General features: G+C 38.8%; 1 protein-coding gene across 3 annotated transcripts in view; it reads right to left on the reverse strand.

The window, feature by feature from the left end:
* Window positions 1-4,059: 4,059 nt before the first annotated feature.
* Window positions 4,060-14,539, reverse strand: part of KCNK2 (potassium two pore domain channel subfamily K member 2) — a 113,557-nt gene continuing 103,077 nt past the window's right edge. For all 3 annotated transcript variants that reach the window (XM_059469550.1, XM_059469551.1, XM_059469552.1), the window contains one exon: window positions 4,060-6,235. In XM_059469550.1, the coding sequence (XP_059325533.1) occupies window positions 5,918-6,235 (318 nt within the window). In that variant the 3' untranslated portion in view covers window positions 4,060-5,917. The remainder of the gene's footprint in view (window positions 6,236-14,539) is intronic.

Consider the following 14,539-nt stretch of genomic DNA (forward strand, 5'->3'; position numbering starts at 1 on the left):
TACAGAGAATGATATGCTAACTACAACTGGGATAGTTAAAGCATAACCTCTCTTTATCACATTTCATACCAGATCTAGTGGGCTTTGCATGCTTGAGTGCATGAATACTGAATACTGTAATTTTGCAGAAAAAGCAAAATCCACACAAAACAGAAGCAGACCTTTCACTGGTATAAAAGTCAAAATCAGCAGTACAGTGATGTATTCTCTCATGTTCCCATAAGAAAGTTTTCAATATATATGTTCACTTTTGTAGTCACTCAGCAAGGTTAGTCTCAGTATCCCCTGAGCCAAACAGGACTAAAATACATCTTTCACAGCAAATGTATTGCTTCAGCAAAATTTCTCAGAACACTCTGTTTAATTTGTAGGATCAAATTAATAGTGAAAGAAAAAGAAATGGAGCCAACAATAAACTGCTGCTTAAGGAATCATTTCAGGTTGTTGATTATCTTCTGAAGAATATTGTTATTTATTGCTAAAGACAAATAGTACATTCCCATCAGGATCTCTATTATACATGTGTTATATGCCTTTCTCTGGAGGATGAAGATCTGGCTGCATATAATTAGTCTTGAGAATTAGCTATTATTAACAATTGAATTAACACAGTCTTCTAAAGCACTTTCTCACTAAGTAAATTTGTTTTCCAAAGTCAAACTAGAGAGGTCTATATAAACACTCTTGTGACATTCCCAGAAAAATCACTGCACCCAGGGAATTTAATGAATGCTACTACTAATAATTAGTAACAGTGCAGGCAGAACAGAATATCTTAGTTTGTAACCACTAAGAGTTCTCACACCAGCTGCCCAGTCATAGTGTATTGATCACAAACCATGGAGATGAGTTGCTTTCTTCATAATTATCTGTCTCCAGCAACTATGGTAGGAAAACAGCTAATATTCAGAAATAACTAAAACAGGCAATCAATAAGATATTATTTATTACATCACCAGTGCTGATAGACTGTTATAATTCATAAAAAGCTGTGAAGTTTATTGATTTTCTAAGATACTGACTGAAAATTGAGCTATATTTTCAAATCACTGATTTTACATGAAAGTATAGTCATTATACCAAAATGGGTTTTTTAGACAATTCAAGATGCAACAATGTCAATACATATTAAAGGCACAAATATATCTGGGTCCAGAACATAAAGCTGGATGTGCTGCTATATCAGTTGCTATGCATGAAGGAGACTTCTTGTTCTACAATAAGTAATGTACTTGTTTACAAGCCTATTCAATATATTCCTCTGGAAGTTCATAAAAGCATGATAAACAATGGCCTAAAATTGAAAAACTCAAGTTTTCCAAGTGCAATAAAACTCTACCTATCAATTCTCACAAAGGCTTTTTACAATTGTAACAATAATTTGGCAAAGCAGAGAATGCTTGCTCAAATGAAAAAGCTGACATTTTTAATTTCCATGTAGCTCGACAGCTTGTTATTTCCAATAACACTAAATCAGCATCTTGTCTACTTTTCCCAAAAGGGGCACTTTATTCACTATAAGGTTACATTGTTCATTTAAATCTGCAGGGCAACAGAAATTAAAAAAAAAAAAAAAATGGTGATGAAATAATTAACCGTGGAAGTCATGAAAAATGTGTATTTCTCCATATGTATAAAATCCTTTCAAACAGTACTGCAGGGTAGGAAAGAAAAGTTAATTATCACAGAACTGTATGACAGGAATTTATTAGAAGCATTACTGCTGTATTTCAGCACTGCAGGTAGTTTCCCTGTCAGGAAAATCTCCTTCCCAGGAATTAGTTATAAATGTACATCCACTTTTGATGTGCATGTAGATTTGACTTTGCTTTTGAAAGTAGAGCAGCCTCTTTTCTTCTTCTGCAGGGTGTGTTGTGCTGCTCTTTAGAGGTCATTGGTGTAGGAATAACGCTAGAGGAGGAAGAACTCCAAACAAATGTTCAGATCTCCCATCTGCCATCATGGTCTCACAGTGTGACCTAAGGAAGGTCCACTTCAGGTCAAGGGTGGGACCTTTAGAGGTTTAGCCTTTCTATGGGTTTCTGTTATCCCCAAGCTTTCCTTCCAGGGAATGAGGAAGAGATGGAGAGAGAGAGAGCCATGGCTGGGATGCTCATGAGATTCTGCAAGCTTCTGGGTCTGATCCTTCCACGCTTTTCACTGCTCTAACAGTGGCACCTCAAGGCTCCCAAAATATTAGAAAAAGGGGGAGAGGCAGCTTGGGGCTACAAAGCACATGGAGGGGATGCCAAAGAAAGTTCTTGCTTGATACTCAAGCAAGAATGGGGTATGGTACAAATTCTCTGCAGCTTGATCTCCCTGGCTCTCATGCAGGGCTACCCAAAAATTGAGGGTTTCATCAACATAGATACTTTATCAGGTACAGCACATCAAAAAATACAAAGGAAAAAAATTACAAGATTATCACAGCCAACAGTAAACAATACAGATCACCTCTAGCTACCACTTCAAGAGATTTCAAATTATTTTTTTAATGAAGTGTTTACTGTAATACTGAGAAATAAATTGTTCTGTTAGGTGGCACATGTGTCTTTATAGATTCATATGTGCCACAATTTGTCTCTCATCCAGAAGATATTTTTCCAATGCCTTTTTGTGGGGTTTTTTTCAGTATTAAAGAAAACAGCCCCTTACCATTTTCACAAGCTTGCTTAAGTACCAAGCATATTAGCAGTCTGAAATGTTTCCATGTATGGGTGACAGAAAAGAAGGTACAAATGGATCTTAATTCATGCTTAGGTAGCTCCATATTTGGAAGGGAAAATAAGCTTTGCAAAAGTTCCTGAGGCAAGAAAGACAGAGTTTTTAATACAAAAATCTGCTCTTATGGGAATAAAGAGAAAAATCTTTGAGTTCATCAAGTATTATAAATTAACTGAGCCATCCTCAGACTTTGCGGTCTATCACTGTATGTGGAGTGGGAAGAAAAGATTTTCCAATAACTTTAATGGCACTGGACATGTTAGGATCATGATAACTCTACCTACCCATACCATCTGGACTGTGGTATCTTCTCTCCTTCAATTATTAAACTTCCAAATAAAGGATTTTATTTATTTATGCTTTGTTCCCTACAGGTAAATCAATTTTGATAAGGGAGGATAATTTAGATCTGTTACAAAAGTGAAACAATAAATATATATAAATTAACAGGGATTTTTTTCCCCAGAGATCATATTCAGAAGTCAAAGCAAATAAAACCTGAATGGGTTTAAGTATCTATGCTTGTATCTCAAACATTGTCACAGGATCTCCAAAAAATATGGTCTTTTCAGCAGGTCCTGAGACACTTTAAAAGGAAAGAAACCACAAAGCACAGTACTTCCATAGGCTGGTAACTGGAAACAAGCTGGTTAGAGGTTGGTAACAGGAAACAAGGCTTTAACCTAAGATATCTCAAGCAATCAAGGACAATAAACTTTGAACATTAACTGTCCCTTTCTGCAAAATCAGTTCCAAAAGGCACTAAAACACACTCCCCACACATCAGATTGAAACAATACAAAAACCCCAGCCTTCCTCACTTACCACCAGGCTGGTGTGAGCTCTCATTCCCTTGGCCAAGAGCTAATTAAAGAGGCCTCTGGAAAATATTGACAGTAGAGAAAACTGCTGCAGTTGAAGGGCTGCTGTCCTTAGAGGTGCCTGTTCACACCCAGTGCAGAAAGGCACCAGCAGCCACAGCAGAGCCAGCAGCACCGAGGGGCAGAGCCCCCTGCGCCTCCCCCAGGGCACGGATGGAGCAACTGCCAGGAGCTCTGGAGCACATGATGGAAGAAAAGGAATCCTGATGAGTTGTTGAAACAAAATCGCAAGAGACACAACTTAAGGTATGGCAACCAAAGAACGTATTTTTTAATATCAAGGAAAAAAAATAGTAATTTCTGTGCTGAGTAAGTCAAGCCTTTATTGCTAAACCAGCTTAAATTAAAGCAGGTGGCAAACTGCTATACTCTGTAACCAACAAAAGCATAAAAATCAGTTTCACAAATTATTCCTTAGCATTCCAGTTGTAGCAAGCAGGAGATTCAGGAAAACTTATTTTAATTAAAAACTTTATTTTTCATTACAATTCACAGTTTATACATGGCAAGAGGAACCCTTGCCATGTGGACATTCAGAACACTGTGCTGGGGAGACAAGGGTCTTTGTTATAAGAGCATTGCTCGGTGCTGTGTCATGGAACTTTCTTAGTTTTAAAAGCGTACTCTCTGTAAATGTTAATTGACTGATATTTACACTGAATGTACATATTAACTTATATTTATTAGAAAACAAGCTAAGCATCCAAAAAACATGAACATTCATATCTTGTATGTTGTCTAATGGTCAGAGATGCTGTAAGATTTGCCACTTGAATCATGCCCAATCAGCAAAGTCCCATTCTTTTTTAATTTACAGAGCCTAAATTTTTCTTTAAGGCCTGTTCTATTCATTTTATGTACAGCCAGGTTACAATAGACTAAACATAAGGAAAAAAAATGCAAAATTATCCATTCCATCCTGCATTTCTTCTGAATCTCATGTACAACCTATAAGCAAAACAGAAGATACAAAATTAATGTGTTTTCTTAAAACCAATAAAGAAAACCCACAGTCTGGTTTAGAGCTGCTTCTTGTCAGCCTATCCTGTCTGAACAATCATCGGTATTGAGATTGTGCTATTTATCAGCTCTTCTTCATGCCTGCATTGATATTCAGAGCCATTTCTATTTGAAATGTAGAAAGTCACAGTGATACCAGTTTCAATTGCATTCCCACGTTAGCCACAGCTCTGGCACAGGCAGCCCACGTGACATTCAGGAAAGCACTCCACCAGGATTCCTGGGTAAAATATCATGGAGCCTCTGGGGTGACTTGGCTTAAAAAGGAAATTAAGAATCCTTTTCATACCAAATATCTGGCAGAAGGTTTATGTTTATTAAAAATAGCTGTATTCTTCTGCATTGTTTTTTTGGATGTGATTATTAGAACACAGCAATTTAAAGCCTCCCCCTGTCTCTCATCCAAACAGTAATTTTTACTTGCTCTTGTCATCTACCAAATAATTTAGTGATAGATAAGCTGCAGATTTTTTTGGTACATCTGACGCAGAGAAAAAACAACTGCTGAACACTGCTTGGAAAACTAAGACCTGAAAAGGGTCTGCAAATCCTACAAGTCAGCATGAATGAGTATCAGCTGGACCTGAGTAAAACAAAATGCTTCTAGGGGACAGGTTTGCAACTTTTGAGACTGCAGTGCCTTTAAATTTGGAGCTAACAACATCAATTGATGATTGTTGAGTTTTGGCATTCATTCATGCTGGTTGGTATCTTCACAACAGACACCTTTGAAACACCACCATTTCAAGAAGAACAAAAGGCTTAAATGAAATACACTTCTCATGCAAAAAACCCAAACAAACAAAAGTTGTACAAGAACTGTAGAGGTTCTGGTTCTTCAAAAGATAAGGCACTGACCAAAATTTCTTAGGTAAAAGGCTGCATAAGAATTTCTTGCCATTTACAAATGTGTTGTAGTCCAGAAATTGTCCATTCCTAGGCTCAGTAAGGTAGACCCTGAAATTTTAAGGACTGATCCCTCAAAGCTACATTGTTACCATAAACAAGTGAGATTCATTCGTGAGGCCATATGGCACATTAGAAGTGAAAAACAGTCTGGGCAGATAAAGGCAGAAAACATTGCTTGTTCCAGCATCTTTTGGAAACAGCAGTGCCATTCATCTATGTGTCTCTGAAGAGATGCGATGGTAACTCGGGACTGGAGTTTTTCTGTGGAACTCATGCACACATATAAAATGCTGCTAGCACTGATCATCGACAGGGTGGAAAAAAAAAGGTGTATGGCTAGTCTAAGCCAAGAGCTTCCCAAGGGCTGGGATCCAAAGTCATGGCTACTTAATGTTCTCGATCACGGCTATCTCTTCTGCTGCACAGTGCGGCGTCAAACCATTCATATAAATGCTGTCCGTCTTTGTCAGAGCTGGCAAGAGGTCCTTCTCGCTGGTCAGGTGGTTCACTGACAGTGTTCTCTTGCAGGGGGTCAGGTCTTGGTTGTGGTTGACAGCAAGTTCTGCAGAGAGCTTCCTTTTGATGGAGGTGGCCCGCTGGAACTTGTCGTAGATCTCCACGCTCAGGCGCCTCCGAGTCTCCTTGAACTCAGCGGTGACATTGGCTGTCCACTCTGCAGCGTGGGCTCTGAACTCCCCAACCTGCAGCAAAAAGCAGCAATAAAAAGGAAACATTATGGCACCAAGGACTTCAGACACTGTTTATCTTCAGGAGCATGGAGAGAGTGCTGGGCTGCCAAAGAGCTGCCGCTGCCACTGGCACAAATTTCTCATGCCAAAGACTCACTCTTTTATTGACAGCAGCTAAAGAAGAAATGCTGCACTAGTAAGAGTTAACAACAGTTCCAAAAACACAAAAACCTTCTCTGCTGATTTTTTTTTTATTATTGTTATTATAGGCAGTCAGCAATACAGGGAAGCTGCAGAGGCTTGACAGCTGCACAATACCCAGCTGGTCAGGGGATGCTGAAATCCCAGCAATCCAGGCTGTGTTATGTATTGTTACTAGGGTGAGGGGTTATTTATGAGCACTTTCACTGTCTCTGGAAAGATCCTTGGGAGACTTGGCTAAGAATTTTCTAAATTTAGACAGAAAAGCTTTTTCAAAGGAAACCATTGGCTGTTTGCATCCTCTGTCCTGTACTTGCTCAAAGATAGCACCAACACAGCAACAGTTAAAAGTCACCTCAGTGGCATGTCTGCTTCCCAGCCTGAATCTCAAATCATCCTTATTTTTCCTCAGATATGGCATAAAGTAGACTAAGCAGATCTAGTCTGAGGTAAACTGTGGCCTGTCATTTATTTATTATTTATATTTTGGCATATGTATTTCAGTCAAACCACTGTTACATTAAATAAGTTACGTAGGCAACTAAAGGAGGCACCTTTTGTTGATATTATCTCATTGTAACTCAAAAGGAAATAGATTGTTTCTCTTTAAATCTCTTCTCCTTCAACAGTTTAATATTGGGAAGGTACAGTGCAGGGAATATAGACTACTCCTAAATATAGCTCCAAAAGTGAAGCATTCCAGGAGACTTTAACCTACATAAATAGTCTAATTGGTACTGTTCAGTTCAGAATTTCAATCACTGGCAAGCAAACTTTGAATTGGTAAGCACAGAAATGAAAAAATAATTTACACAGAGAAATATAGGGGGCAAACCATTAGAGAAAAAGCCACAAGGTTATTCATACTTTGCAGTGCAGTGGAAAACAGGAATATGATGAAGGCAAAAATTAATCAGCTCATCCAGGAGTGACAGTGTCAGGAAAACTTCCCCCCCTCCAGAAACAAAACAAGATGATCTCTTTACCCAAGGGTCATTTTATTACATTCATCTCCACTTAAGTGAATTACACAGATGACAAATGTGGACAAAGGTCTGTTTTCTAAAACAAGGGTATTTATCTGCAATACACAGAGGACTCACCTAGCTGAATGATTATTAGTATTTAATTTGTGCAGCTAGGATCAGACACATAAAACTTCAGATCTGAAAATAATGAAATCTGCAATGCTGAAACATCTCCGCTGCTATTTTACTTGTAGCAAACAAGTAATAAAAATATTATAAATACTATCAGTGCACACCCTGGGGCAGTTTTTTCCTTTTCCTAAGCCTTACTAAAGGCAGGGTACCCAGGTCCTGGAGAATGGCTCTGTCTAGGGGAGCAAAGAGCCAGTACACAGGTTTCCTCCTTATTGTATACATATATGTACCCCTCACCAGTTGTGTAAGCATTTAACAGACTAGGTATTTTGCTCAGGGACACATATCTGCCATTGCATGTATGTGATCACATTCAAGAGATGCTATCAGGATTTAAAATTATTATTTCAATTTTTTTTTTCTTTTTAAGTCCCCATGTAATTTCATATTTGTCCAGGAGAGAAAAGCAACTGGCCTTGCTTCTGAAGAAAGCAAGTTTATGTGACTCTAGGAGAGGCTCAGGATGTTCCTGATGATGAACCTGTCTTGCACAGGGCAAGCTGTTCTTGGGCATTCAAGTTTTTCAGCAGAATCTTAAAATTGTAGTTGTTGGGATAGCTGATGTCTGAATTCTAGTGAGATTTCTTTGGGGAAGCAAGTTTATGCAGCCAGCTGAAGAGCATCAATAAATGTGCCTTTGGAGATAGGCTCATTCCAATGAAGGTGGTGTGGAACACTAGCATGGTGGACACAATTCTATCTGCCCATACACCAAAGCTGTGATGTTGGTTTATATTAAAATTGTAGGAGAAAAATACACATTGAAACATGCTGTTATTAATGCTATTGCTAAGTAGAATCAAGATGCATTAGTAGAAAAACAGAGAGAATTGGAACACAATAGGAACCAGGAGTTCAGGGCTGTTTGAACTATGCTTGCCCCAAATCACTGCTTTTGGCCCCTACTTTTAATGAACTGAAATGCATTCCAAAATATTACCTCTTTGAAACAAAACTCTATAATCCATAGCACTTACAGACTCAAGCAAGGTTGGAAGAAAAGGATGATAAGAAAAGAACTGTATCATTTTAACTACCAGCGCACGTTAGTAACTTGTTTATATAATTTTATCCCTCCTTGATCCATAGGGACATATCTGTAATGTGTTCAGGTTCTTTCTTTCCTTAGATTATGACATTTTAACACACTGCTTTACAGCTCCTCTTCATCTGGGCTCTGACAACCAAAACATGTCTCATGCAGAGCAACTGAAATGCCAGTTGCCTGTGCTGCTGAAAAGAAATTAAATTCTTGGCATACTTACATACTGTAACAAAAATTTACTTTTCTCCAGATCTCTTGCCTCATTACAGCACAGCTCTGTAGACTCTGCAGCTGTCATAGTTGGGGGCAGTGTGACATGAGGACAAGGCCTCTTAGTCACAGAAATTATTGACAACTACATATTTAACATAAGGCTGAATGTCACAGAATATTTCAGAAGCAATAGGAAAAACATGTCACAGTGATTGCACCTGACTCAGCCATACAAGAAGCAGCACTAATTTGGTGATGCTTCTCACTTTAACCTTCAGGGAAGAGAAATGCTACTAGTAATGGGGACATGGTCCCTATCCCAGCTCCTGAATTGACTTCCTCCACATCAAAATCCAAATTAGACTGCAAGGTGTTAGACATATTTCACAAGGAGTATCAACCTAGCTACGCTGAACATCAACAGCAAGTAACTGCATTATGTATTTAAGAAGCAGGAAGCAGCACCCTGCTGCCTTATGATTTCAGGGAAGACAGGTCTCAATAACAAGTTCTCAAGAGTTACGGTATATAGTAGCACAACTAAGTATTCCACACAGCACACTTCACCACGAAACAAAACCAAAAAAATTTAAAAATAAAAAGACACCAAAAAACCAAAACAACCCCCAAAACCCAACACCCACAACTTTCCCAACAAAGGAACAGCATTGACCCAATTCCTTGCCCAGCCCAGGTCACCTGGCCTCCAGTTAACACTGCCAGGGTATCCCATATGTTCTGCACCATATCCAACAGCCCTATGAGGATGTCTCAAATACCACAGGTCATCTCCGGTAACTCCTCCAAATGTCTGTGCCAATTTATGTGTCTACCTGTGGTGAAAATGGCACATTTACTCGTTTAGGATATAATGAGAAACTGCCTCTGAACTGTTTGTGGAGAGTGTTCTAATCATTTTGTTAAAGTCACTAGTGGGTTTTTGGGGGGGCTTTGTAGTAAAAAACAAGCAGACATCAGTGAAGTATTGCATGAACTTCCTGAATGACCAAACAGTTCCCAGGCTGCATGATCACCAATATAACTTCAAGACAGATATACTGAATTTGACAGAACTAGGAAAAAACCACAGACATTAAGCCACCAGTCCTTCACCTACTCCTGCCAAAATCCATCTAAATGAATAATGTCCTAGAACTGGCTCTCAGTCAATATCTCTAGTAGGGTCAAAAGCTCCTATTCAGTTTCATTGCTACTGTGTTTTAGCTTTCTGTGCAGCCAAGCTCTGCACTTGGGTAAAGGCCAACAGCATAAACCAGAATGTAAAAATGTCCAAAGGGATGCTACTGTTGAAACTAAAAACACATTTGGCCATACTGAAGCACCTGCTTCATCCTTCAGTACATTTGCTCTAATTCCTTATACTTGTCAAGAGTTTGAGAATCTTTCTGGACACTCACAAAATTATCCAAGTACTAATGCATGCAAAACTTCCCACCATTCAAGAAAACAACTCTTCCTATTAAGTGTCTGGAAAGCACAAGCCGTGTAGCCATATACAAGAAATCTGTGCTTCGAATTAAGCCACATCTGTGCTCTAGCAGGAAAACAATCAAAAGCATCATTAAGGACATCCTTAAGTAGACCAAGACAAATGCACTTGCCGAACTTAACTTTGACTTAGTTTTGCTCCTCTGTCACAGGGATATTCTTGAAAAACCCCAAAATCACAGTAAAATCAGTTAATCTACTTCTTCTTACAGAGGGGGAAGAAATATATCCTGCTTGGATGGAGCTCAGATATATGACATGAAAGCTATGATATACTCAGGAGGAGGTATACCACTGAGTAGAAAATAAGAAAAAAATAGCATTATATATATGTCATGCAAGAAAATGAAAACATATATTTCAAAGTAATGTGTGCAGCTTTTTCTGTCATAGCTGAGCATTATGTTGTTTCCCTTTGGCATACAGAGCATACATTTGGCATACATTTTATGATGAGCATGTTAGTGCAAGCCAAAAAATTAATTTAAAAAGCAAGTAGATGAGCTGGAGGTACCCATTTGACTACATTTTAGGGTGAAAAACAGGTGCCCTTCCTTACAGATATTCTTAATGGTCTAGATGTTGCCTGGTATATAATTTCTCACATTTTTCCCTTATGCATTCTCAAAATTTTCATAGATTCATTTTTCCTCTCCAGTGTACTTTATCCTGATACTTAAAAATAACACACCCAATTAACCTCTCTATGATATGCTACTCAGACAAAACTAGAAAGTGCATTACATGTCAAATTATGCAGGCAGCAGAACACAGAGCATAACATTTTGTCTTAACTCTCAGGAAATTCAGCCAGTGTTCGCAGAAATTGTTCACAAAGCTCCTTTAAAAAATTTAGGTACAGAGAGGGGTGATGGGTTTAACAACTCAGCTGCTGGGTGGGTTTATCCCTGAATGCATCAGAGGAGTTTCCTACCTGCCATCTCACTTTTCTGCCATTCTGGGCAGGCATATGCTGCCTTTTCCCATGCAAGTTGCTTCTTGACACAAATTTCTATTCACCACCTCAGTTTCTATAGGCTAGAGAAGACCAGAGTGCAGAAGAGAAAAAGAGAAGCTTCACAAAAAATTTTAGTATGACCTGTGCATTTGCTGTACATGAAGGGCATCTCATTTATATTCCACCTAAAATTCCCCACCCAATGATCTGGCTGTCAGTATTTCTGCTAGTACAGTGTTATTAGTACCTATCCAAAATACCTGTGGAGAGGTGTTTAGAGAAGAGTGTGCTCTATTTGTTTTTAAAGGTAAACAGCCACCAAATGCAAGAAATACCACAGGCATTATGAGATACCTATGCTGAGCTTTGCCAGGTCCACCATGTTCTATGATGAACCACCCTCTTCCATGCCTTCATCCTGTCAGGACCTCGGTTCTGTGGCAGGCAGCTCTCCTTCACCAGGTCTTCAAGGTACCAGACCTTGATTTCAAGATTAATGGCACACATGAAGCAGTAAGTGATGCCTTTTTTGGTTCCACTCACTGGTATACACATCCCTCTGTTTTTCAGATAAATATCAGAGGGGAAAAGACTCTCTTTTGTGGAATTGTCATCTTCTGGGGTAAGGCTTCAGTTACATAGACAATTGTATTTTTGTAGCCATGGTGGTCAGAAATTTTTGGGAACAATATTCTCCTGATAGAAACTGGATTGTTGAGTCCCATAATAAGCAATGTTGTGAGTTCATTCTGGTGAGCAATGATTGTTTGGTTTCACCCACATAACTTCCATGAACACATCTGATGTCTTGGATGAAATAAACCACATTCTCCAATGGGAATGCAGAGACCCCATGAATTTTGATTATTTTATTTGTGAAGGAACATTTATGGTGGCAGCTGTGGGAATATGTTTTGTGGAGATGTAACAGATGGCAGATGCAAGAAATGGCCTTTTCCTCTATCACGGTTTGATTCAACAAAATAAAAACAGCCTATAAAGTCATGCCTACAAAACAGAAGCAGATATACTAAGAGTCACCACAGTTATTTTTTTTCACCTTTTGTTTTTTCCATGTTAGGTATTTCCTTAGAGCTATTATTGAATATTGCCCATCAGATATGTCTTTTTATAGATCTGCATGTGTGTAGTCTCAGTAGTGTAGACAAGTTATGGGCCTGATTATTTCATTCTCTATTGTTCTGTTTTATTATTAACTTCCAATGATAAAGATTTTTTAAAAAATGTTGAAATTTTCCTTTAAAAATCAGTTCTATTTGGTTTCAGCTGCCTCAGAGAGCCACCCAACCCCTCTTTCAACCTGGTGAGAGTGAATGCCATGCACCTGTATTAGCCACAGGAAACTACTTAGGTTTGCATAAAGCTCTACCAGCTGAGCCTGAGGTGGTTCAGGGGAACAGAGTGTCTCCTCTGCCTGTGCTATACAGCCAATGACTTGGCTGCAGCCAGGAATAGCAAACATTTTAAGAACTGTACCAGAAGCATAATGAAACCCAAGCCACAGGCAGCTGAAAGACTGCCTAAACTTTCTCCCAGAGGAAAGAGACAACAATTGTTTCAAAAACTCACTGGACTCTTTTTAGCTTATAAACATATGCTAAAAAAGAACAAACACAAAAAAGGACTTTTAATTTCTACTTGGTAATAAGAAATGAATATATTAATTAGTTGGTCAAGTCCCAGAAAGAACTGTTTATTTCTTGACTTTCTAGTTTCAATAACTGGAGTGATATTTGTGTGAAATATTAAAGCTCCACTTTGGCTGTTCAGCACTAGTATTACAACTGCACCTATCCCTTGTGAAAGGCAGTACTCTGTAGCTTTTTTGGTCCCTTTTATCTGCAATTGCAGAGCATTTTCCTCAACATCAACACACCTACTTGCAAGGGCATTCTGCTGAACTTGCTTTGTCTGGGAACTCATCCTCAAGACAGCTATCAGATTCATACAGTCAGCATTAGTAACATTCTGGAGTATTCTCCTAACAATATCCAAGCACTGAGATTATCCTAAAAAAAAAACCAAGTAAGGTTTTCAGGAATATTAATCATGAAGATATCAGTGATATTTAACCTGGAATATTTTCAGCCCACAGTAAAGTAAACCACAGATATATTTTTTGCTGTAAGAAAGGATCAATTACATCTTATCTCCAAAAATTAAGATTTCTCAATGTAAATCATCATGATATACATTCTGGGAATCTTGATGGGTAATTAACTCCAAGAAATGCCATTGTTATAACTGATCTCTCTTTAATCAATTTCTCTTATTATGAAGTATAAGTCTCTTGCTCTAGTTTTATTTTTTGCAAATTCAATAGCTCTTGGCTTTGCCTCCTTGCTGCATGCAGCCTTCACTGAAGTAATTATTCCCTGAACACTGTGGGAGAGCAGGGCCAGGCACAGGGGCTGCCATGAGAGACACTGGCAGTGTCCCCATGCCCTGGGCTATGCTGCTCCTTATGGAAGCGTCCTTGGCAGCACATCTCCTGCAATCAGCACCCCAGCAGGACCTGGTACTCAATATGCAGTAACAAAACAGCAGTCTCTAAATGCCTGGTATGCCCAGCCAAGAGGCATGATGCAAATATAAATATAACCACAGCAAAACTGAGGAGATGTTATCTGTGTGTGTGCTGAATCTGAAGTGAAGCAAGCATCACATGTCCAAAGTACACAAAACTATGAGGAAAGATCTCAAAAAAGTGTCAAAAGCCATCAGCTGTTTAGTTTTCCTGGAATTCTCAGAACAAGATGTTCCTTCCTATCCATTGTCGCACACATTGCCACAGCAGACTTTTAAAGACTGATCAATATAGGAACTCAGTATTACAGACTGTTGCTAGGGCACGTTCAGGAACATCACCAGGATAACCTAAACTCATAGAAAGGAAGAGAACAAATTGCTTTCAGAACCAGGCCAGTCATTTCCATCTCCTTCTTACACTAAAACCACTCTATGCATCCCTGAGACTCTGGGCTGCTAGAGAGAGATTGTACTCCCACCTTTTATTTTGGGTTTGTTTTGGTTGAATTTTTTGTCATGTTGCTAGTCAAATTTGACTGGACACATGCAGTTGTTTTGACTGTAGAAAGATATTATATTTCTCTCCATCTCATAGAAATCATTGAAAACAATCACCTTTTCAAACATGGCTGTTTCTTCCCAAATAGACTTTTCTGCACATCTTGGATGTACTGGAA

The sequence above is a fragment of the Ammospiza nelsoni genome, chromosome 3, assembly GCF_027579445.1.
Source record: "Ammospiza nelsoni isolate bAmmNel1 chromosome 3, bAmmNel1.pri, whole genome shotgun sequence".
NCBI classification, from domain to species: Eukaryota; Metazoa; Chordata; class Aves; order Passeriformes; family Passerellidae; genus Ammospiza; species Ammospiza nelsoni.